Below are 22022 nucleotides of genomic sequence, written 5' to 3' on the forward strand. Positions count from 1 at the left end.
TAATTACAGCACTGTTTAGCTGATGGCTCAGGCCTATTTCTAGCTAGCTCTAACATCTTAAATAATCCATTTCTGTTTATCTGTATATCACCATGAGGCTCTGGCCTGTCAGTAAGGTTCTGGCATTCTTCTCCTTCAGCAGCTACATGACGTTTCTCTGACTCAGCCTACTCTCTCTATATATCTCTGTTCAGATTTCCCACCTGACTTTACTCTGTTAAGTCACTGGCCAAACAGCTTTATTCATTAACCAATAAAAGCAAAACATATCCAGAAAGACATCCCACATCATCTCTTTTCTTTCTAAATAAAAGGTTTCTAACTTTAACATAGTAAAATTACATATAGCAAAACAGTTATCAAATAAGAATTACAGTTACAATATTTCTTTATGAACCTAAAGTTTCATAACTAAGGAAAACTATAACTATCTGTCTTCAATTCTGTCAAAGACCCTAAAAGGATATAATATTATCTAAGTAAACAGGAAGCACATTGTAAGCAACTTCCAAAACTTCAGAATTGACAGAGACATCTCACTGCTTCGACAGTCACCCAAAGTTCTTCTATAACATTGGGGCATCCATCTTCAGCCTACAGGCCCATAGTATCTGGCAGACTTTTCCATGAAGCAGGAAATTTGAAAGGCTGTTTCACACATATGCAGGACATTCCACATCAGGTTGTTTTTTACTCTTTTACTTTTTTGGCTCTTTTGAGGGACCTGCCACTCAGCTCCCAAATAAATCACACATGGAGGCTTATTCTTCCTTATAAATGACTGACCTTAGCTTGGCTTATTGCTATCCAGCTTTTCTTAACTATAATTATGCTATCTACCTTTTGCCTCTGGGCTTTTCCCTTTCTCTTACTTCTGTGTATCTTACTTTCACTCTTACTCTGTGGCTGGCTGTGTGGCTGGTCCCTACTTTTCTCACTACTTGAGTTACTTGATCTCTCTTGCATCCCAATCCCCCTTTTCTCCTATTTATTCTCTCTGCCTGCCAGTCCCACCTATCTTTTCTCCTGCCAGGCTATTGGCCATTCAGCTCTTTATTAGGCCAATTAGGTGTGTTAGACAGGCAAAGTAACACAGCTTCACAGAGTTAAACAAATGCAATCTAAAAGAATGCAACACATCTTTGCATCACTAAACAAATATTCCACAGAATAAACAAATATAACACATCTTAAACTAATATTCTGGACTGGAGAGTTGCCTCAGTGGTTAAGAGCACAGCTTGCTCTTCCAGAGGTCCTGAGCTCAATTCCCAGCAACCACATGGTCACTCACAACCATCTGTAATAAGATTTGGCACCCTCTCCTGACCAGCAGGCATACATGTAGACAGAACACTATATGCATAATAAATAAATATTAAAAAAATAATATTCTACAACAAAAGGTATCACTTGAATCCATACTTTTCTTCCTCTATTTGAGTAATATTAGAAATTTCTGCCCTGTTCAGAAATCTGTCTGAGCGTCTTTCCCAGCCTCTTTATTAGCCCTATGGTCAGTCAAGTTTAAGAACCAGAACTCTAGGCTGGATGTGATGGCATGTATAATACCAGCATTCAGAAGGGAAAGGCAAGAGGATTGCACAAGTTCAAAGTCAAGCTACTCTATACAGTGAGTTCCAGACCAGCCAGGTTGAAACTAAGCATTTCTGTATTATTCCTAATTTTCATAATCTATGTCAGTCCATGGAATGGGAGATGTTAGGTTTTACTTCCTGATGATGAGCTTTGCTAGCTAGAGTGAATGGAGAAAGGTAGGAAGAAAAGGACGGGGCCACCGGCAGAGCTTGCAAGTCTCAGGGCCCCAGACTTTGCAGAGCTCTCTCAGGAACCATTTCTGAGGTAGGCTTTGTCAGGCAATCGATTTCCTAGTAGGCTGGCCTTGCTTTCTGGGAGGCACTCCGCTGCTCAGTAGATGTGTGCTGTCTACTCAGCACAGGGACGATTGCTGCTCAGCAGACCTGTGAGTCCCTGACTGATGACTGACTCTTCAGGATTCAGGTGCATGTTTAAACTCTTACCAGGAGAGACACAAAATTTCAAGTGAGCCATGTATTTGTTTCTTTCTCTATTAATCAAGGCAGCACTGCTATCATGGGAGCAAGATTATTCTGATTATATGACAAGTATCCAGGTAACCACTTCTGATGGTAGCATGTCCATGTAACTGATAAATCCCCAGTGCCTTGTGTTTAGACAAGTCTTCTCACCCTCCTAGGTGGGTGGTGGATAAGATAGTGATTTCTGGAGAAGAAAAATACACTAGGATTTTATGGGTTAAGCCTGGTTGGAAAAGATGTACTAGGATTGGACTCCAAATAAAAATAACAATTAAAAGAAAAATGATACAGACTGTCCCTCACCTCTCCAGGGAGTCTCAGCCTCCTTCTGATCAACAAGAAAACTGAATGCTCCCTCCTCTGGGGATCCTGCAAGCTCCACCTTCCCACCTGCTCCCTGTTTGAAAGACCCTTATCCTCTCACTACAGGGCCCTCTCACTTCTGTGTATTTCTATGGCTCTCTATCTTTTCTAAACTAACTCATCATGCTCGATGATGCCTTGGACAGAGGTATCTTTGTGTCCTAACCCTCAGGGGACACCATCGGAAAGGGAAACATTTGCCTCCCTGGTGTCTGCTTGAATGTGGACACACATAGAAAAACAAAACTTAGTATACTATCCAGTAAATTATGTGTGTGTGTGTGTGAGAGAGAGAGAGAGAGACAGACAGACAGACAGACAGACAGACAGATAGGCCTTTAGTGTTAATAAGAGCCATTTTCAAGTAAAAGCGACATTTTAATACCTGGTTTGGAGGAAAAGGAAAGATTATCTTTGACCTAAAAAAATGTCAACGTCACCCTGATTCTAGGAGCATGCTATATTTAAAAGGAATGGACAAAATACCACATTGATGCCAACTCCCTAATTCTCTGTGGTGGATTCCTCTCTGAGAAATGGAAAACATTTGCCACCTAAGAGGATCAATCTGCTACTTGCAGAACAGATGTCAAAAGGCAAGTGACTTGGAGGAAGAAACCTTACTGGAGACCCACTGGCTCACCGGAGGTATGGTTAAGCTCTCCTGCCTCATTAGCTCTTCCCAATGCCTCAGTACGTCTCCGTGTTTTGAGAGCTTGACACACTGCTGTGATCCAGCACCAAGTTAAAGTTCCTGCTCAAATCCAACACCCGAATGCACAAACAGCTCCCTCAGTGGCGAAATGTAGCCGTGGGTTGCCCAGCAACAAACTGCTATCGTGGAGGCATAAGGTGGGTGGGTTGTTGAGGGAAATGTACCTGGATCGTGAACGAGAAAAAGAATGGGAGGGGCTTTTCAAGTGTCTGAGCTTTCGAATTTACAAAATCCCTCCAAATTGTGGCTGCGTTTCTGGAAGCGGTGTTTACCTTGGCTTCCTACTGTGTTGGCAATAGCTTTCCTGCAAAGAGCAGGTGTGGTTCCACACTCTATTCCCTCCTGACGAAAGGCTTTCAGTAGCCATATTTTCAGCCCCGCGGCATCCCAGACTAAGCTCAGGCTGTTAGCCCTTTAAGCCCGACCGGCGGGCGGGGAAGAGGGGGTGGACAAGACGTGGAACCACAGAACAAGCAGTGTCAGCCACGTGGTACAAGGAAGCGTTCATGTTGGAACTGGGCAAAGCGTATTTCCACTTTGAGCTGTATAATATGATGTTCCGAGACTATCCACTTATCCTTTCTTTAGTTGCGCTTCCAAAACTCTGAAGATGTCGCTCCTCTCGAACAAAAGCTTAGTTTAAAATACCACCACTCGTCAGGCTCTGGTGCCCGTTTTAAAAATGGTGCCTTGCTCTTCAGCGGCAGTAGTTCTTTTGCAATTAAGATCCGGGCGGAAACAATGGGTAGGTGCAGCGGGGCAGAGCCGAGGTTGCTACTTAGATCCTCTTGCAGGTCAGGAGGGAGGGTCAGGTCATAGTTGGATTTTGTTCCTGCTGGCGCGGGAATACTCTGCGAGTAGGGAGCGGCGCTGCGGACTGCCGAGGCCTCTGGGATTGTACCCGATTTGCTAGTTAGCTGGTTAGGCGGCGGAGCGGCGGCCCCTGGCGGGTCACCATGTGGGCCTTTCCAGAGTTGCCGCTGCCGCTGCTAGTGAATTTGATCGGCTCGCTGCTGGGTTTTGTGGCTACTGTCACCCTCATTCCTGCCTTCCGTAGCCACTTTATCGCCGCGCGCCTCTGTGGCCAGGATCTCAACAAGCTCAGCCGACAGCAGATGTGAGTAACGGCACACGAATGTGCTGGGGTAGGGTGCCAAGTTGTGCAGGACAGGGGCGAGGACTGAGATGCTTGGCTTTGCTGGAGAAAGCTAACCAGAACTCGGGGTGGGGTGTGTGGGTGTGTGTGATAGAATTGTCTATCCTGGGAGGGACGGAATGGGACCTTTGGGTGTCAGAACGTCTAGCAGTGGTAAACTCTTCCCTGTGCACAAACTCACTACTCCCCAACAAACAAAACAAAATCCCGGGAAGAAGGCCACTTTGGGTTACCGTAACCCTTACTGTAGTGAGTGACCACGCCCCTTTCCTCTTCCTCTTCCACTGCTTGCTGTTGGGCCACAGCCCAGAGTCCCAGGGAGTGATCAGCGGTGCTGTTTTCCTCATCATTCTCTTCTGCTTCATCCCTTTCCCCTTCCTGAACTGCTTTGTGGAGGAGCAGTGTAAGGCATTCCCCCACCATGAAGTAAGTACATTAGTGGGGCCGGGTGGCTTGGGCCGGGTACTTACTTGAGTTGGGGTTATTTGGATTACAGTGGACCCAACTATAGGAATACTTGGACTGGTGATATAGCTCAGTGATAGAACCTCCCTAGTATACCCAAAGCCCCCGGTTCAGGGTTCAATCCTCAACTCCAAAAGAAAAAGACAGGGGAAAAAAAAAAAAAAAGGAAAGACAGGAAGCAAGAATTCTTGAAAGGCAGAATAGCAGGCTTGAGTTGTGACTTGCCCAAACCTTCCCCAGTTTGTGGCCCTGATAGGTGCCCTCCTTGCCATCTGCTGCATGATCTTCCTGGGCTTCGCTGATGATGTACTCAATCTGCGCTGGCGCCACAAGCTGCTGCTGCCCACAGCTGCCTCACTACCTCTCCTCATGGTCTACTTCACTAACTTTGGCAATACAACCATTGTGGTACCCAAGCCCTTCCGCTGGATTCTGGGCCTGCATTTGGACTTGGGTAAGTAGCCCTGTGGCACCATTTCCTCTGAAATGCCAATAGAACACCCTTCCTAGTGGTCCATATTCTCCATAAATATTCCTTTTCTGACCCTGTGTCTACTCAGATTTCTTTTTCTTTCCCTCCTTCTTTCCTTCCTGTATAAGGAATTGAACCTAAGACCTCATGCTTCCTAGACAAGCACTCTGACTATACCAAAGCTTTTCCTTTCTATTTTTTCCATTTTCTAAAAATTTCAAAACAGGAGGCCTGGGGAGATGGCTCAGTGGTTAAGAGCACACACTGCTCTTCCAAAGGTCCTGAGTTCAATTCCCAGCACCCACATGGCAGCTCACAGCTGTCTGATATCTCTTCTGGTGTGCAGATGTAAATGCAGACAAAGTATCCACATACATAAAATACATAAACACATAAGTAACATTAATTACTTTAATTCATATTTAATATTAATAATAATAATAAATTTTTTTTAAAAAATTCAAAACAGGGTCACATACTAAGTTGCCTTGAACTTACTTAGCCCAGGCAGGTCTTAAACTGGTAATCCTCCTATCCCAGCCTTCCAAGTAGTTGGAATTATAGACCTGTGCTACTAGGCCTTGCCTATTCAGATCCTTTCGTTCATCCTGTTCTGTTTCCCCAGGGATCCTGTACTATGTCTACATGGGACTGCTTGCGGTGTTCTGTACTAATGCCATCAACATCCTAGCAGGAATCAATGGCCTAGAGGCTGGCCAGTCGCTGGTCATCTGCGCTTCTATCATTGTCTTCAACCTGGTGGAACTGGAAGGTAGGTGGGATTGGAGATCAGGAGGAAGACACACCTGAGAGCTAAGGGAATTGCCTGGTGTGGGTTTAGAGAATTCCTGGGGAAAAGTGACAACACAAAAGCGATTTTAGAGGGCTGGACAGATGGCTCAGAGGTTAAGAGCACTGACTACTCTTCCAGAGGTACTGAGTTCAATTCCCAGCAACCACATGGTGGCTCACAACCACCTGCAATGAGATCTGGTGCCCTCTTCTGGTGTACAAGACTACACCCAGACAAAACACTTATATACATAATAAATAAATTTTTTAAAAAAGCAATTTTAGAATGGAAGCTATTTACTCTGCAAACCAGCATAAGAAGCTAAGCATGAGAAAGAAAAACAGCAGTGCTGTCATGTAGAGCTTGTTGTGAATAGCTAGACCAGTGATTTCTATCAGACGTACAGTTTCAGAAAACCCCAGCATCGGAAAGGGTCACCCTCTGATCATGTCTGAGTACAGACAAACCCAGAACACTAAGCAACATGAAAATGACCGGGAACCTCTCTTAGCTAACATGAGAGGACACAGCTTTTTCCAGTAACAATTCATTTGTTTTGTTGTTTTGAGACAATCTTGCTATGTAACCTGGCTGGCCTCGAACTCATCATCTTTTCCTGTCTCCAATGTGTGTGGATTGTAGGCGTGTGCACCACACCTGACTTCCTCCTACTGCTTGGATTAAAAAATATATATATATACTAAAAATGACTCATGCCTTCCGAGAGCTCCCAGTGCAGAGCATATCTCTCCTTCCTTTCTTCCTCTCCCAGACCACACAAAACAAATCCTAAAACAAGCTCCTCAGCACCCCTTGGGAAACGTTTTGTGGTTCCCTGTGGTATATGGTTTTGAAGTCTTAGTTTCTAAGTAAACCGAAGTTTGACTACTAGATATTTCTGGTTGTCTTTAGTTGATAGACCTCAACAAGTGCTTAATAAAACTAAGAACTTTGTTTTGTTTTGAGACAGGGCTGTACCATGTAGCCCTGGAGCTCAGAGATCCAAGTGCTGGGATTAAAGGCATAGGCACCATTCCTGCCCCTAGCTAAAGCTCAGTGCTTTTAAAGCATTATCTCAAATGATGACTCTGTGTAACCGGCATTATCCAGTTTGACAGACGGAAGCTTAGAGAAATTCAATGTGTCATATTCAAATCCACACAACTAGGAAGTAAAACTGGTATTCAAACCCCAGCAGGAATTTCTAAACCACATTTAAGACAGTTACTAGCTTTTTTGAAGGCTCAATTGGGAATTGCCTGGGTGGCGTGAAAGGGGAAGTTAGAGCTAGGTGTGGTGGCAAGTACCTGTAATCCCAGCTGGCGGGAGGTGGAGGCCAGTTGGGGCAGGGTGGGGTAGAGTTGGTCTGGAAAGTGAATTGCTTGAGGTGTTCCCAATGGCTGGGAATGTAAATTAGACACAGATGAGACCAAGGTGCCTAGTGGGTACTAACTTTGCTTTTTACTCTGCTCCAAAGGTGATTATCGGGATGATCATGTCTTTTCCCTCTACTTTATGATACCATTTTTTTTTACCACCTTGGGATTGCTGTATCATAACTGGTAAGTAGGCCTGTGGATAAGAGAGAACGTAATTGGCATATGTGGGAGAGATGAGTATTCTCTGGGTTTTCCATTGGTAATGGTTTGCCATTCCTGTTGTTTGTGTGAGTATGAGCATTCGTGTATTTATGGTACAGGGGATTGAATCTGGGGTCTGGGGTCTTAGAAATGCTAGTCAAGCACTCCACTAGTTAGCTGTATTCCTGATCCCCCCCCCTTTTTTTTTCTTTTGAGATGGGTGAGTGGGGTTCTCACTTAAGTTACCCAAGTTGGCTTTGAACTTACTGTATTATCAAGCTGGACCTGAACTTACAATTGTCCTGCCTTGCCTTCAGTTTCAGTTTTCTTTCTTTCTTCCTTCCTTCTTTTTTCCCTCCCTCCCTCCCTCCTTCCCTTCCTTCCTTTCTTTTGGTTTTTCGAGACAGCGTCTCCGTATAACAGCCCTAGCTCTTGTAGGTCAGGCTGACATCAAATGCACAGAGATCCGCTTACCTCTACCACCTCTCGACTCTGCCTTCAATTTCTTTAACAGCTGAGATTATAGGCATGTGGTATTAGATACCACCCCTACCACACGTATACCATGCTGGGGATCAAATTCATGACTTTGTATATGCTAGGTGACTGCTTTATCACTAAGCCACACATCCAGCCTGGTTGTTACTGTAGAATTATGGTTTACCCTGCAGTAGTTGGGAACAAATGCTGTGGCTCCCCTAGGAGTAGATGAATTTGGGGCTTTGGGTCCTGAAGAGTTTCCGGAACAGCCTTTCTCTTAGAAGTCAGGTCAGGACTAGGCTGCTGCCGAGAGTGCGTGATGGGAAGGAAAGGGTCAGTAATGACTCTCGCCTTGGCTCAGATCCTCTCTCCCATACAGGTACCCGTCCCAGGTGTTTGTGGGAGATACCTTCTGTTATTTTGCTGGCATGACCTTTGCTGTGGTGGGAATCTTGGGACACTTCAGCAAGACCATGCTGCTCTTCTTTATGCCACAAGTATTCAATTTCCTCTACTCACTGCCTCAGCTCTTCCACATCATCCCCTGCCCACGGCACCGCATGCCCAGGTAGTCACTCTGGGACTGGAAAGGGTCATTATAGTTTTTCACTTGGGTTAACTAAAGACGGGCCTATCTATCCATTTCCTGTGTAAGAAGTGGAGGGAAAAAAAGGGATAACTCTATGTGGGTAGCCCGTTCTAATTTACAAAGCACATTTACTTCCGTAATGTGTAATGCTTACAACAGTTTCCATCACCCAGCTATAAGCAGCAGAACCATAAACAAATGTCCGTGCTTAAGTACTCTTCTTAGTAACCGCAGGGTTACACGGAATTATCTTCCCTTTACAGACTCAATACGAAGACAGGCAAACTGGAGATGAGCTATTCCAAGTTCAAGACCAAGAGCCTCTCTTTCTTGGGCACCTTTATTTTAAAGGTAACAAGGTAACAAGGAGGTAAGGCCCCAGGCCACCATCCTTAACATGCGAAAAGGGAAACCTAGACCTTCTCAGACCCAAGGGGAGTTTGGAAATGTCAGAAAGATCCACTGTTGATGGAATGTATATAACTGAAGCTGTCTTTACCTCTGGTCTCTCCAGGTAGCAGAGAACCTTCGGTTAGTGACAGTTCACCGAGGTGAGGATGAGGATGGTGCCTTCACTGAATGTAACAACATGACCCTCATCAACTTGCTATTGAAAGTCTTTGGGCCCATACATGAGAGAAACCTCACACTGCTTTTGCTGCTACTACAGGTAAAATTGAGGGTGGGGTAAATTATGCAAATTTTCTTGTCTTTATTTCACCATAGTTCTTATTCCAGTTCATTTTTTCTTCTAGATCCTGAGCAGTGCAGTCACCTTCTCCATTCGTTACCAGCTTGTCCGACTCTTCTATGATGTCTGAGTTCCCTGAAGATTGCCCTTTACCGCAGTCTCCACTGGACCTCACCCAGGACCAGCCTGTCTGGTCCAAGACTGCCTTCTGGTCCAGGCCTCTCTGACTGGCCATTTGTTTTGTTTTCAGCTTCTCCCATCACCTGTGATTATTGACCTGGACCTTATTGGACTTAAAGTTCATCTGTTGGACTTTGCCTATGGCTTTCTTCAGCTCGCTACTGTCTCCGTTTCTGTCCCATCTGCAGTCTCATAAGGGGGTGGAGCAGCTTTTGTGGATATTCACAGCTCAGCTTTCAGAGCCTTGACTCTGAAAGAATTCGCCAGACCTTGAGAGAGAACCTGGGCTAGGGCTAGAGCTAGGGCCCTGACTCCAAGGTAACCTCACACTTGACTTTAAGTGTTCCCATTAGGAAGAGCCAAGGCAGGCCATGTGCTCAAAATGGTGACAATAAAGAATTGTCTTTTACTTTCTCCTGTAGGTGTATCCACTCCCCTCCCTCTTTTTCCTGACCTTTGAGGTGCTTGAGGACTGAGCTCAGGGCTTCCTTGTACCTAAGTGCTGTACCAGTGAACTGTGGCCCCAGCCCCATCTGTTTATTTTCTGGATCAATTGGAAGAATTGGGGTGGGCACCTTCTCCATTAGGATGCCTACCTCTGCTCCATCAGACCCTTTCCTGCGAGAAGCAACAGAACTGAAACCAGACAGACCATGTTGAATAAATATTGAAATCCTAAACTTGTGGTAGTGAAGGATCACAGTTCTCAGTTTTGTGACATAGAATTGAACTCTCGGGTCTCATTTCTTCTCTTTTAAACCCTCCAGATCCGAGGAGGGAGTGGGAGTATCCTGACCTGGAAGGAGAAAGGCGGTAGTGGTTTATAACCTAGACCCTTTCCTTTTAACTTTTTTTTTTTTTTGCTTTATTTTTCGAGACAGGGTTTTCCCGTGTAGCCCTAGCTGTCGGGGAACTCACTCTGTTCAAGGCTGACGTTGAACTCAGAAATCCACCGGCCTCTGCCTCTGCCTCCTGAGTGCTGGGATTAAAGGTGTGCTGTACCACCGCCTGGCTGACCCTTTTCCTTTAAAACCTAGGCCGGCCCAGATTTCCCAGAGACAGTAGAGGGGGCTCCAGACTCCACCCTCCTTGTCTTCCGGTTTTGATGGCGCGCAGTAGCGTTTAAACTTCGCGCGCTTACTACGGATTGGCCGCTTCCACGGCAGATTAGCCTCCAACATGAGGCCTCTCCGCCTTGCTTTCTTCCCCGGGTAAAAGGTTTTCAAATTGGACCAATCGCCGGGCGAGCTCTCTCCGCCTAGGCACGTCACTGAAAGGTTAATTGCAACCAACTAGAGACCGGTATCAAAGAAAAGAGCCAATCGGGCGGCTGCGGGGGCGTGTCCAGGCAGTTTATAAGGGCGCGCTCACCCGCGCGCGGCGACAGTTGACTGCGGCGGTTGGTGGTGTTTGTCTTTGTTGGCTTCGCGCTCTACCCTTCTACCTCGTATACGATGTCGGGTCGCGGCAAGACCGGAGGCAAGGCCCGCGCTAAGGCCAAGTCGCGCTCGTCGCGCGCCGGCCTGCAGTTCCCGGTAGGCCGTGTGCACCGGCTGCTGCGGAAAGGCCACTATGCCGAGCGCGTGGGCGCAGGCGCGCCCGTGTACCTGGCGGCCGTGCTGGAGTACCTGACGGCCGAGATCCTGGAGCTGGCGGGCAACGCGGCCCGCGACAACAAGAAGACGCGCATCATCCCGCGCCACCTGCAGCTGGCCATCCGCAACGACGAGGAGCTCAACAAGCTGCTGGGCGGCGTGACGATCGCGCAGGGCGGCGTCCTGCCCAACATCCAGGCCGTGCTGCTGCCCAAGAAGACCAGCGCCACCGTGGGGCCCAAGGCGCCGGCGGGCGGCAAGAAAGCCACCCAGGCCTCTCAGGAGTACTGAGGGAGCCCGCGCCGTGGCCGCCCAGCCCTCCCCACACCTCCACAAAGGCCCTTTTCAGGGCCACCACCTCCCTCACAGAAAGAGCTGAGCCACTGAGGGCCGGGCCGCCGCGTCCCCGTTCTACCCCCTTTCTCTACCCTCGCGCGTTCTTGCCTCCCTTTCCCTGCACGGCCTCTGGGTCAACCACGGAGGACACGGGCGCCAAGACGCCTGCCCACCCCGGAGCTTCGCCGGTCTCGTCTCGGTCTTCGATGTGCCGCGCGGAGAGGCTGCGACACCTTCCAGAAGTCTCGGCCTTTTGCTGTGGCGGGCGACCGAGATGGGCCTGAAGGTGAGTCTCTCCGCAGCTGCAGCCCGGGCGTCTCTTCAGCTTGGTGCTTAGCCCTCGCCTGGACCTTCGGAAGTGACTTGATTACCAGGCTTTGGTGAAGAGGAATGGGTCATACTGTTTGATCCTGTATGCCCCCCTTGCTGGCCTCTGACCATTCTCACCCATCTTCATTCATAGGCCGGTGTGTGATGTGGCCGGGACAAAATCACTAATAGGAACCGATTTTCTCCAGGATGACTCCTGGAACGGGTCTGGGAGAAGCTTGCAGGCCTGTGGACAGAAGACCTGTGTTCCTGCCGCAGGAGACTGACTGGCTGCCGGGCCTAGCCATTCCCTTTTCCCCCCGGCGACTCACCTCATGACCCGAACACCTAGATACCAGCACACGTCGGTGAAACCCTGTATGGACTGAGCCTGTTGGCTTCTGAACTGGAATTTTGCAGCTATCCCAAGTTTAGAACCTTAGGTAGTGGGGAGTTTCAATGGGCTAATTTTATTAAAGGATTGTTTGGTTTTTTAAAAATGGAGTCTTGATTTAATTTTTGAATTGCTGTAGGCTCGGGGCTGGGGTTCTATAGCTCCGTGGTAGAACCATGTGATGGGTATGTGTTGGGAGGTGGGAGTGGAACTATGGCAAGTTCCCTTGCTTCGGACAGTGGAAGTGGGAACGACTAATACAAGTGGGGTCTGTAAAATGGAGACTTGAAGGCTGTTCTTTGCTTGACACTTCTGGGATACATTTCTGAGAACATAAGGCAGTCACAGAAACTATTTTTTTCTTTTTTACACAGAAGTCCCACATTCAAAATTCAAGTTTAAAAGGGCTTTGAGTTTATTCATATCTTCCCCAACTCCACCAAAACCACATTCAGAGCTGGTTTAATTATTAGTGGCACTGGTTACATTCAAAGATTGGCATGGACTTTTTCTAAAGAGATGAAGCCCCAACTATTGAGGGGGAAGGCAGTCATTGAGGCCCCAAGCTGAGGCACGTCTCTCGAAGTCTCAACACCCTGTCTCCTGGGATAGTCAGCCCCCAAGTTGGGAGCACAGGGCACTTGAGACACGTAGGCACTGGAAAGTGGCAGCCAGGGCTCCTGGATCCTACAGACCAGTTAGCGCACATCATTAAGCTGCCGTGCAACATCCAGGATGTTCTTGGCTCCTTTGTTCAGCAACAAGCTGGCCAGGCTGATGCCCAGGTTCTCAGCAGCTAACTGGGCTCCCCTTGGAATGTTCCGGGCAGTGATTCCAACCAGCTGTGGGTCATCCTCTGGACCCTCTTCATGCTGGGTGACAGAAGAAATTACAATTTAGTGAGAGGGAAGCCTACAAGTACTTTTGTTTATTCCTCTCTCATCTCCCAGCCAGTACCTGGACAGGGACCTGGATGGTGGCCTGCATAGTCTCTTGCATGCTATCTGAGCCGTCTAGACTCCAGACTCCTCCAGTCAGGTACAGCTAGGAAACAGAATGGGTTGTAGCACATATTCAGGAGAAAGTTGTTAGCTGTTTGGGTGTACACGGAAGTGCCACAGCTGCCCCCCCTCCCCCCCATCCATTTTCCCTGCTTACCTGTCCATCGCTCATCACTGTGTGCACTGCTACTGGCACGCTACAGCCCCCTTCCTGCAATGAATGCTCTTTGAGCTCTAAGGGCCTTTAACATCACTTTTTGACCACAAACCTCTAAGGATATTAACTGAAAAGCCTGCTGGGGCCAGACCAATGTTCTCTCTCTGCACTTAACAAAACATTCCACAATTCTTAAGTTACCACTACATACAGAACACTTTTCTGAGAAGTCTTCCTACTGCCCTTCCTGATTCCCCAAGTCCTCGCATCACCACGGGAGGAGCTCAAGTCTTACCAGGTGCCTCAGAAAGGCCCTCTCAGCAATGCAGCGAAGCAGAGTCTCAGGGTCATGTAACACACTCACTAGATCCAAGATATCCTGGTCCTTGGCTCGGACTTCCACTGCTAGGGCTCCCTAAAGGAAAAACAGGCCGATCTTTCTCCAGTCGGGAAGCCGAACATGGGAACAACCCCTCTTCTACCTGCTTCCCAGGGTCTTCTGCTTGCCAAAGCCTGAACAATTTATTTGAGGGGGAGCAGATGCCAAAGATTATAAACGCAGGTTTATGAAGGGGCACATGAACAGAGCCTCTCCAGGCAAACTTACCTGACCCACAGCATACATACATTCCTCTGGATGCAAGATCTGTGGAGGCAGACAGAACAGAGTGGTGGGCAGTGAGCTAGGGTTTGTCAACCGCGACGCCTGGGGGAGGCACGCACAGGAGTCTGGCCTCTAATCTCACTCCCTAGCCTGAGCTTACTTCTGGCTCGTCGTGTTATTGACAGAATGGTCACGAAGATAGCAGGAGAGGCAGATTAAAATAGAATGGAACAGGGTAGCGCCTACCTGCCCCACCCGGTTTTGCCAGCCCATGCGCTGCAGGCCAGCCACAGCCAGGATAATGGCACTGAACTCCTGCTGCTCATCCAGCTTCCGCAGTCGGGTGTTGAGGTTGCCCCGCTGTGGAGAGACGCTAAGGAGAATCGTGACCCACACAGTGCACCCCACCCTCTGCCCCACAGTCTCTTGTCTCCTTCTAGCTGACTTTTACAGACTCTTGGACAGGATCTCAGTGTAGTCTGACTGTACTGGGACTCACTATGTAGACCAGGCTGGACTTGAACTCACAGATATCTATCTGCCTGCTTCTGCCTCCAGAATGCTGGGATTAAAGGCATGCGCCACCACACCTGACTGGTACACACTATTTTTTTGTTTGTTTGTTTTTTGTTTTTCGAGGCAGGGTTTCTCTGTAGCTTTGGAGCCTGTCCTGGAACTAGCTCTTGTAGACCAGGCTGGCCTCGAACTCACAGAGATCCGCCCACCTCTGCCTCCCGCGTGCTGGGATTAAAGGCATGCACCACCACCGCCCGGCTGGGACATACTATTTTTATTTTTTTATTTATTTATTTATTTAATTTTATTTTTATGTGTATGGGTGTTTTGCATGCATGTATGTCAGCAGAGGTCAGAAGAGGGCATCAGATCTCCTAGAGCTGAAGGTAGAGACAGGTGAGTCACCAAGTGAGTGCTGGGAGTTGAACCAGAGTCCTCTGGAAAAGCAGCCAGCTCTAAACCATCTCTCCAGTCCCAGGTCATGCTCTTTTTAAAAATAGTTCTAAGAACCACAAGGCCACAGTAAAAGTCAAAACTGCTTAGTAGCAAATAAAGTAAAAATGGGAGCACCTTTAATCCTGGCCATCCAGAGATAATTACTGATTGTCAATGCCTGTCGTCTCCCTAACTAACATGCACTCTCTATAAGCAGGAACAATGTTTATTTTATAATTATCCTTGTTGCCAGGCACCTGCCAGAGTTTAAGAAAACATTAAAGATGGTTGGGTGGGTGGATGGACAGATGGACGGAAAGAAGATAACCCACTGCTCCCATGGACCACTGCTTTGGAAGGTCCTTACTCAGGACTCTCAAGAGCCCTCTAGACCTTCTCCTCCTCTTTAGTCACTGCCCTTCCCTCTTGTGAAAGGATACAATACTCTTGAATTCCAGATGTGGGAACTTTCTCTGTAGCTGGGCCACTCTCCTCAGGGAGCTGGTTCCCACTGCGCTGTTCAGAGAGAGAGAGAGAGAGTTTAAAATTAAATTTAACATGGGCTGCTCGCTATTCTCCACTGTCCGTCCCTCTGTCTTCTGTCCACCAGCCCCCCCCCCCCACTCACCTTTTCTCTGGTAAGGTTTCTAGAGTCTTCCCAATAAATTTTGGGTGAAAGACAACAGCATCACAAGGATTTTCTCGTCTGGAGAGCAAATGATGAAATAAATTTATTATTATTTGGAGACAGGGTTTAACGCTAGCCCTAAAATTTATGATGTACCCCGGGCTAGTTTAAATTCACAATAATCCTTCTGTTTCAGCTTCCAGAAAGCTAAGGTTATAGGTGTGATCCACCAGGCCTGACTTTTTTTTAAAATATTTATTTATTATGTATACAATATTCTGTCTGTGTGTATATTTCCAGGCCAGAAGAGGGCACCAGACCCCATTACAGATGGTTGTGAGCCACCATGTGGTTGCCGGGAATTGAACTCAGGACCTTTGGAAGAGCAGGCAATGCTCTTAACCACTGAGCCATCTCTCCAGCCCCAGGCCTGACTTTTTATATTCTTTACAAAAGGTTTCTTTCCTGTTTTGCTTTCTTGGTTGTTTACATTTTTATTTATGCGGAGAGTATGCATGCCATGGCATGTATGTGTCCATGGCATGTATGTGTCCATCAGATGACAACTTGTGGGCTTCAAGTCTTCCCTTCTACCATATGAACCAGGGATTGAACTCTGGTCAACAGGCTTGAAAGCAAATGCCTTTACCACCTAGGCCATCATAAGCCAGCCTTCTAGCACCCAACACCTTGAGACACATTCTTACTAAATTCTCAGGCTGGTTGAAATCACTCTAGCCCAAGCAAGCTGTGAACCTCTGATCCTCTTTCTTAGCCATCCCTAGTAACTGGAATTACAGGCCTGTGCCACTGAGCCCAACTCCATGTACTCTAGCTAGCCGACCAACTGGCTTTTCCCAGAGCTTTCTGCTGTGTTTAATGACTGACAACCTTCCCAGCAGAGAGCTAAGTGGCCACGTCCTAAAGGGAAAAAAAGTCAAAGACCCCCATGGTGGGATGCACCCCTGCCCAGCCCCTCGTGCTTACTTGCAGATGGCTCCAATGGTGAAGCCAGGAGGTAGTATAGTGGGCACATCCTTCAGCGAGTGAACAACCAGGTCCACTCTAGAGAGAGGAGGGAGGGCATGCAGAGAGGAGTTGAGTAGTTGACCTCACACTTCTCCACCTACCTGAGCTATAGCCATTCAGGAAGAGGCAGTCCTAAGACCTAAAGACCCTGAGGCCTGCTTTCCTCTCAATGACTCTACCCCATTTCCCAGACAATCTTATGTCTAGGCAATCAGGTTGCTCCAAAATAAGCCACTCCCTGTGTGGACACCTAGGAGCTCCTTATCCTAACACCACAGTCCTGCTAATATTGGGGAGCCACTCTGGGGTTCTAGTGGGAGACTGGGGAGGGCCATGCTCTCCATTCGCACTTACTCATTTTTCTCCAGGGCGTATTCTAGCTCCTTGGTAAACAGGCTTTTCTCTCCAATCTGCCAGGGAAGAGTGAGTCTCAGAGTGGAACCCCTTGTGGGAATAAGGGGGAGAGGGACTGGAAGAGCAGGGACAGGGACGGTCATTACCTTAGAGAGTGCAGTATCGAGAATCTTGTCCCCCGTGGTAGACATGGCAACTGAGGAGAGAGTCAGGTACCCGTTAATCAGTACCTACTGCCACCATTGGATCAGTACGGCACGAAGAGTCCCACAAGCCCCAGCTCCTAGCCTCAAGGAATACCCACATTAACAGAAAAAGCAGACCCAAGGCAGAAGGTATGCCAGGCTAGCCCAGGCAGTTGGAGGTAAACGCGTTCATAGGAAGTTAGCCCTCCACCTGCAAGCAGCTAAAACAAGACTCTCACAAACAGGTTTTGACTGCCCTCAGAGTCCAAAATGCCGCCTTCTCCCATTCGCTGGCCTCCCACTCGCTGCCATTCATTCCTCTCAAGCAAACTTACTGATTTCAAACTGCATGCCCGGGTGCAAGGTTTTCAGCATCGCCACCACAGTGTCCGTCTGTATGCGAGCCAGCTGGGGACAGAGATCTGAATTGTTCCTGCCCTTCCCTGGCCACTGCCCCAGGCTCAAATCCTCATATGGGTCAAGAAAGATAAAAAACGGTCTAGACTTCTCACGTGGGGGGGGGGGGGGGATGAGAAAGAAGGGCCTGGCTTGGGAGTTCTTTCTGTGTCTCTAACCACTTCCTTGGTCCAGGGACTTTCTTTTCAGAGGTAGTAAATGTCCAGCATCAGTAAGCCGCCATTCCCGATAAGACTGACTCCCAGATACTCTTGCGTCCTCTATGCTAGGAACTAGCCCTCTGGGTCCCATCAACGGATGACTTTGTGAGCATTAGTTAGAACTCTTATGGCAACCCCGTACGTCTGTACTTACCTGGCTCTTACGGGTCCCCACGCGAATCACCCTCATCTTTGAGCCGTTTTCTCCCTGCAGAAGAAAGCCCCCAGGTTACAGTCTGTTCCACGACACCTTATCCAAGAACCAGAACCACAGGCTTCGGAGAAAGGATCCCAGGCTCTGGCCAGGGAGTCTTCAAATAGGAAAAGAGTCCCATAACTGGTCCTCTAACCTTCCTTGGTACCTTCTGCCTTCCTACAGGATTCAGAGAAGCAGGGACCAAAGGAAAGTTGTAAGGGGATTCGTTGTGGTAACAGCAGCAGCAACTATGACACTGAGCCTCAAAGCCCAGCCTGGCCAATGCTGTGCTCAGTGGGAGGGTTGCACAGCCAGGTGGAGAAAATGATAAGGCCCATCAGCCTAAGCACAGTGAGGGTGGGCCCTGCCGGAGGGTGGGGCCTGCAAGAGGCTGGTGCATGACAGCTGAAGCCACACACAGAGGACAGGTTTGCTGTCCACAACAACTCAGGTACTTGAGAAAGTCTCACTACCCACTAGGTGAAGCACTAAGGGTTCCTTACCCTGACCTACAAGGACTGAGGTCAGCCAATCTAATGCATAGTACTGTTCACCCTCTTGACTGGGTGGCTTTGGGGACATCATCCATCAAGGTCTTGTTAAATGAAAGGCCACCTGATGCCTCAAGATGTCTCATTGTCCCAGAAGACTATGAGGCTAGTGGCTGAAGAGATGGATCAGCAGTTAAGAGCACTGACTGTTTTTCCAGCGGATCCGGCTTCAACTCCCAGCACCCACATGGCAGCTCACAATTCTCTTAACTCCAGTTCCAGAGGACCTAACACCCTCACACAAATATTAGTGCAAAACACCAATACGCAGGCTGGAGAGAGGGCTCCGTGATTAAGAGCACTGGCTCCTCTTCCAGAGATCCTGAGTTCAATTCCCAGGAACCACATTTAGCTCACAACCATCTAGAATGAGATCCGGTGCCCTCTTCTGGTGTGCAAGCATACATGCAGGCAGAATACTGTATACATAATAAATAAATCTTAAAAAATAAATAAATAAATAAGAGGCCAGGCCAGACAGTGGTGGTGTATGCCTTTAATCCCAGCACTTAGGAGGCAGAGGCAGGCGGATCTCTGTGAGTTCGAGGCCAGCCTGGTCTATAGAATGAGATCCAGGACAGACTTAAAAGCTACACAGAGAAACCCTGTCTCGAAAAAACAAAAACTAATTAAATTAAAAAAAAAAAAAGAGGTCGGTTGGCAAAGACGCACACCTTTAATCCCAGTGCTAGGGAGGCAAAGGCAGGCGGATCTCAGTGAGTTGGAGGTCAGCTTGGTCTACCAAGTGAGTTCTAAAACAGTCAGGACTGGTAGACAGAGAAACCCTGTCTCTAAAAACAAAATAAAATAAAATAAAAGACTATGAGGGTAGTCTATGAGGAACTGCCTAACATTAATTTGTCTAAATGTTTTTGGTTTTTTTTTTTCTGAAGTCAGAGCTGGAGCCAAGAGCTCAAAGGGACACACCTCTTCCTCCTGTCACGGTGCCTTGGATAAAGGTGTTTAGTGTCAAGCAGGTAGAACTGGGTTCTGCAGTCTGACACAAAGGTCTTATTTCTTTCTGCTGACTGGAGCCATTGTAGAAACCGTCCACCCTCCCTGCACTGGGTCCCTCATCTTACAGGTTCTTCTGCAGCAGACACTCAGGTTCTTGGTCACTGGAGGAGGTAAAAATTTACCCTTGGACACCAGACTACTCCACTGTGATAATTCCTCCCTCAAATGACTCTGAGACAGCCTCTTCAATTTAGCTAGGCTTGAAATACTCAACACAGAAATTCCAGGCCACAGGTGCTCACAGGAAGGAATTACTAGGGTCAAGCAATTCCTTAATTGACCCCACACAGCATTTTCAAGTCCAACTGTTCCATTAAAAAAAAAAATGAGTATTGGGTGGTAGTGCACGCCTTTCATCCCAGCACTCAGGAGGCAGAGGCAGGCGAATCTCTGAGTTCTAGGCCAGCCTGGTCTATGAGTTTCAGGACAGCCAGGACTACACTGAGAAACCCTGTCTCAACCACCAAAAAAAAAGTATTGTGACGTGTGGGGCTGGAGAGATGGTTCCCTGATTAAAGCACTAGGTTCAATTCCCAGCACCCACACAGAGGTTACAATATTCTGTAACTCTAGTTCCAGGGGATCTCTGGTTCCCTCATCTGGCCTTTGCTGGACACACAAGTAGTTCACACAGACCTGTATTCAAGCAAAACACCCACACATATAAACAAACTAATTTTATTTTGTTTCCGGAGACAGGGTTTCCCTGTGTGATCCTGGCTGTCCTTGAACTCACTCTGTAAACAAGGCTGGCTTTGAACTCAGAGATCCGGCTGACTGCTGGGATTAAAGTGCCACCACTGCCAAGCATAACAAATTAATTTTTAAAAAAGTATTTGGAGAGGCTGGAGAGATGGCTCAGCGGTTAAGAACGCTGACTGCCCTTCCAGAGGATCTGGGTTCAATTCCCAGCACCCACATGGCAGCTCACAACTGACTGAAAATCCAGTTCCAGGGGATCTGACACCTTCACACCAATGCACATAAAATAAAGTTAAATAAGCCATAAGAAATATTTTTTTTTTAAAAAGTATTTGGAGTTGGGCATGTGGCATATGCTTTTAATCCCAGCATTGAGGAGGCAGAGATAGGCAGATCTCTGTGAGTTTGAGGCTAGCCTGGTCTACAAAGCATGTTCCAGGACAGTTAGGGCTACACAGAGAAACCCTGTCTCCAAAACAAACAAACAAACAAACAAACAAAAATAAGTATTTGGGCTGGCCTGGCAAGATGCTGTACAAACCTGATGACATTAAGTTCTACCCCCAGATATTGTGGAAGGAGAACACACATCCAGAAGTTATTCTCCACTGTACACTTGCATTATGGCCTGTGTCCATGGGCACAAACACAGACACGGTAACAAGAAACAGTAATCAAATAAAAAGCAAAATAAAACACACAGGGCACGGCGGCACACGTCTGTAGTGTCAACACTCAGTAAGTTGGTAACTGGGAGAATCGGCCCAGCCCAGGAATCTGAGACCAGCCTGGAGTATCATTTAAAGGCTTGAGCCATCCTTTCCGTACACTGTCCTCACAACAACCCTACTGCGTGAGACAGGGCAGGTACTTCCAGCAAGAGTCACAAAAGCAAAGATGAAGAGAGGTCAAATGACTGGCTGAAAGTCTCACACTACGCACAGGCAGAAAGTGGATGCTGGAATCTAGATCTTCCTCCTCCTAACCTGAGCTCTGAAACGTCTACACTAAAAAGACTCCCCCGTGGCTCCCAGGCTGGGCAAGAGATAAGCAGGCCCCACAGCTCTGCCTTATCTCAGGCAGCCAGTGGCCTCAGGGCTCAGTGTAAGGCCTGCCCAAAGTCCAGAGCTTTCCAGCAGGCAAGGAATGACAAAGCCCAAGTGGCTCCCATTGACAAGAGTAATTCAGGTGTGTCTTAGCTGGGTGGCTGGGTTTGGGTGACTTTTATAACGGAGAAAGGGAGAAGGCACACCTCCAAGATGTTCGCATATAGTTCTAATTCATGGGGTGGGAGTGGGGTGCTCTCCCATGATCAATTGGTTAGTGTTCAAGGCAGCTGGATTTGCCTTGACCCCTACCTACTTCATGAAAGAATCTTGTCTGTGTATACACTTTTACTAGCCCACTATCCCTTAAGCTTAGGGAAATTCCGGCAGAAGCCCAAAGGTGGACCATCTTTCCACTCCCAACCCTGCCCCAACAGCTCAGGATCACCCCCTTCCCTTTGGAAGGGCAATCTAGTTACTGGCCCTTTAAAATGTCTAGAGGGAGGGGGGAGAAATGACAGCTAGCTGTTCTGACCAATAGACGACGGAGCATGGCAACTCGGGACCAATCGTTGCATCCAAAAAACCCAGAGGCGTGCGGGTCACCGGCTCAGGACTCACCGCCGTTGCAGCCGCGCTGCCGTTACCGGACATGACTCCGCTTAGGGCGCAGGCGCGGCGCTGCCGCTGCGGTGCCCTTGAGGCTGCAGAAGCCGGCGAACTGGGCCGGCGGGGACTGAAGGCACATGGGGGCCGAGCCCGCACACCAGCCGAGCTGCAGGACC

The 22022-nt window shown here is 48.0% G+C and overlaps 3 protein-coding genes and 1 long non-coding RNA gene across 10 annotated transcripts; 2 read left to right on the forward strand and 2 right to left on the reverse strand.

Moving 5' to 3' along the window:
- Positions 1-3948: 3948 nt before the first annotated feature.
- Dpagt1 (dolichyl-phosphate N-acetylglucosaminephosphotransferase 1) lies at positions 3949-10245 on the forward strand. 3 transcript variants are annotated; one of them, XR_015001614.2, is made up of 10 exons: positions 3951-4276; positions 4621-4741; positions 5021-5234; positions 5878-6024; positions 7523-7607; positions 8485-8673; positions 8958-9045; positions 9209-9364; positions 9450-9883; positions 9988-10245. XR_015001614.2 is itself a non-coding variant. In XM_048417629.3 (9 exons), the coding sequence occupies exons 1-9, from the start codon at positions 4116-4118 to the stop codon at positions 9513-9515; spliced, it is 1227 nt and encodes a 408-aa protein (XP_048273586.1). In that variant the 5' UTR covers positions 3951-4115; the 3' UTR covers positions 9516-9974. The 3 variants fall into 3 exon arrangements, 2 of the variants coding, with proteins under 2 accessions (XP_048273587.1, XP_048273586.1); XM_048417629.3 differs by lacking the exon at positions 9988-10245 and having other exon boundaries at positions 9450-9974; XM_048417630.3 differs by lacking the exons at positions 9450-9883; positions 9988-10245 and having other exon boundaries at positions 3949-4276; positions 8958-9064; positions 9209-9347.
- LOC125389167 (uncharacterized) lies at positions 9207-10887 on the reverse strand. The gene is made up of 2 exons (XR_007228405.3): positions 10484-10887; positions 9207-10361 (listed from the first exon to the last, which is right to left on the reverse strand). It is a non-coding gene; the product is annotated as an uncharacterized LOC125389167 (long non-coding RNA).
- A 44-nt stretch (positions 10888-10931) lies between these two features.
- H2ax (H2A.X variant histone) lies at positions 10932-12305 on the forward strand. The gene is made up of 2 exons (XM_048417636.3): positions 10932-11782; positions 11960-12305. Exon 1 carries the CDS (start codon positions 11020-11022, stop codon positions 11449-11451), a length of 432 nt encoding a protein of 143 aa, XP_048273593.1. The 5' UTR covers positions 10932-11019; the 3' UTR covers positions 11452-11782; positions 11960-12305.
- Positions 12306-12590: 285 nt separating this feature from the next.
- Hmbs (hydroxymethylbilane synthase) lies at positions 12591-22022 on the reverse strand. 5 transcript variants are annotated; one of them, XM_048417632.3, is made up of 14 exons: positions 21859-22017; positions 17880-17933; positions 17444-17516; positions 17070-17119; positions 16924-16979; positions 16528-16605; positions 15541-15618; positions 15353-15428; positions 14208-14321; positions 13965-14003; positions 13653-13772; positions 13358-13411; positions 13157-13243; positions 12591-13071 (listed from the first exon to the last, which is right to left on the reverse strand). In XM_048417632.3, exons 1-14 carry the CDS (start codon positions 21889-21891, stop codon positions 12898-12900), a joined length of 1086 nt encoding a protein of 361 aa, XP_048273589.1. In that variant the 5' UTR covers positions 21892-22017; the 3' UTR covers positions 12591-12897. The 5 variants fall into 5 exon arrangements, with proteins under 5 accessions (XP_048273589.1, XP_048273590.1, XP_048273591.1 ...); XM_048417633.2 differs by lacking the exon at positions 21859-22017 and adding an exon at positions 18088-18234; XM_048417634.2 differs by lacking the exon at positions 21859-22017 and adding an exon at positions 18076-18229.

Source organism: Myodes glareolus, chromosome 4, assembly GCF_982192425.1.
Source record: "Myodes glareolus chromosome 4, mMyoGla1.1, whole genome shotgun sequence".
Lineage (NCBI taxonomy): Eukaryota > Metazoa > Chordata > Mammalia > Rodentia > Cricetidae > Myodes > Myodes glareolus.

Coding starts and splice junctions, on each gene's coding strand:
- Dpagt1 (XM_048417629.3), top strand. CDS start 4,116: ATGTGGGCCTTTCCAGAGTTGCCGCTGCCGCTGCTAGTGAATTTGATC. Junction 4,277..4,620: donor AAGCTCAGCCGACAGCAGAT/GTGAGTAACGGC, acceptor GTTGGGCCACAG/CCCAGAGTCCCAGGGAGTGA. Junction 7,608..8,484: donor GGATTGCTGTATCATAACTG/GTAAGTAGGCCT, acceptor TCTCCCATACAG/GTACCCGTCCCAGGTGTTTG.
- H2ax (XM_048417636.3), top strand. CDS start 11,020: ATGTCGGGTCGCGGCAAGACCGGAGGCAAGGCCCGCGCTAAGGCCAAG.
- Hmbs (XM_085688648.2), bottom strand. CDS start 21,891: ATGTCCGGTAACGGCAGCGCGGCTGCAACGGCG. Junction 15,619..16,527: donor ACCATTGGAGCCATCTGCAA/GTAAGCACGAGG, acceptor TTTGCTCTCCAG/ACGAGAAAATCCTTGTGATG. Junction 13,773..13,964: donor GTATGTATGCTGTGGGTCAG/GTAAGTTTGCCT, acceptor TTTTTCCTTTAG/GGAGCCCTAGCAGTGGAAGT.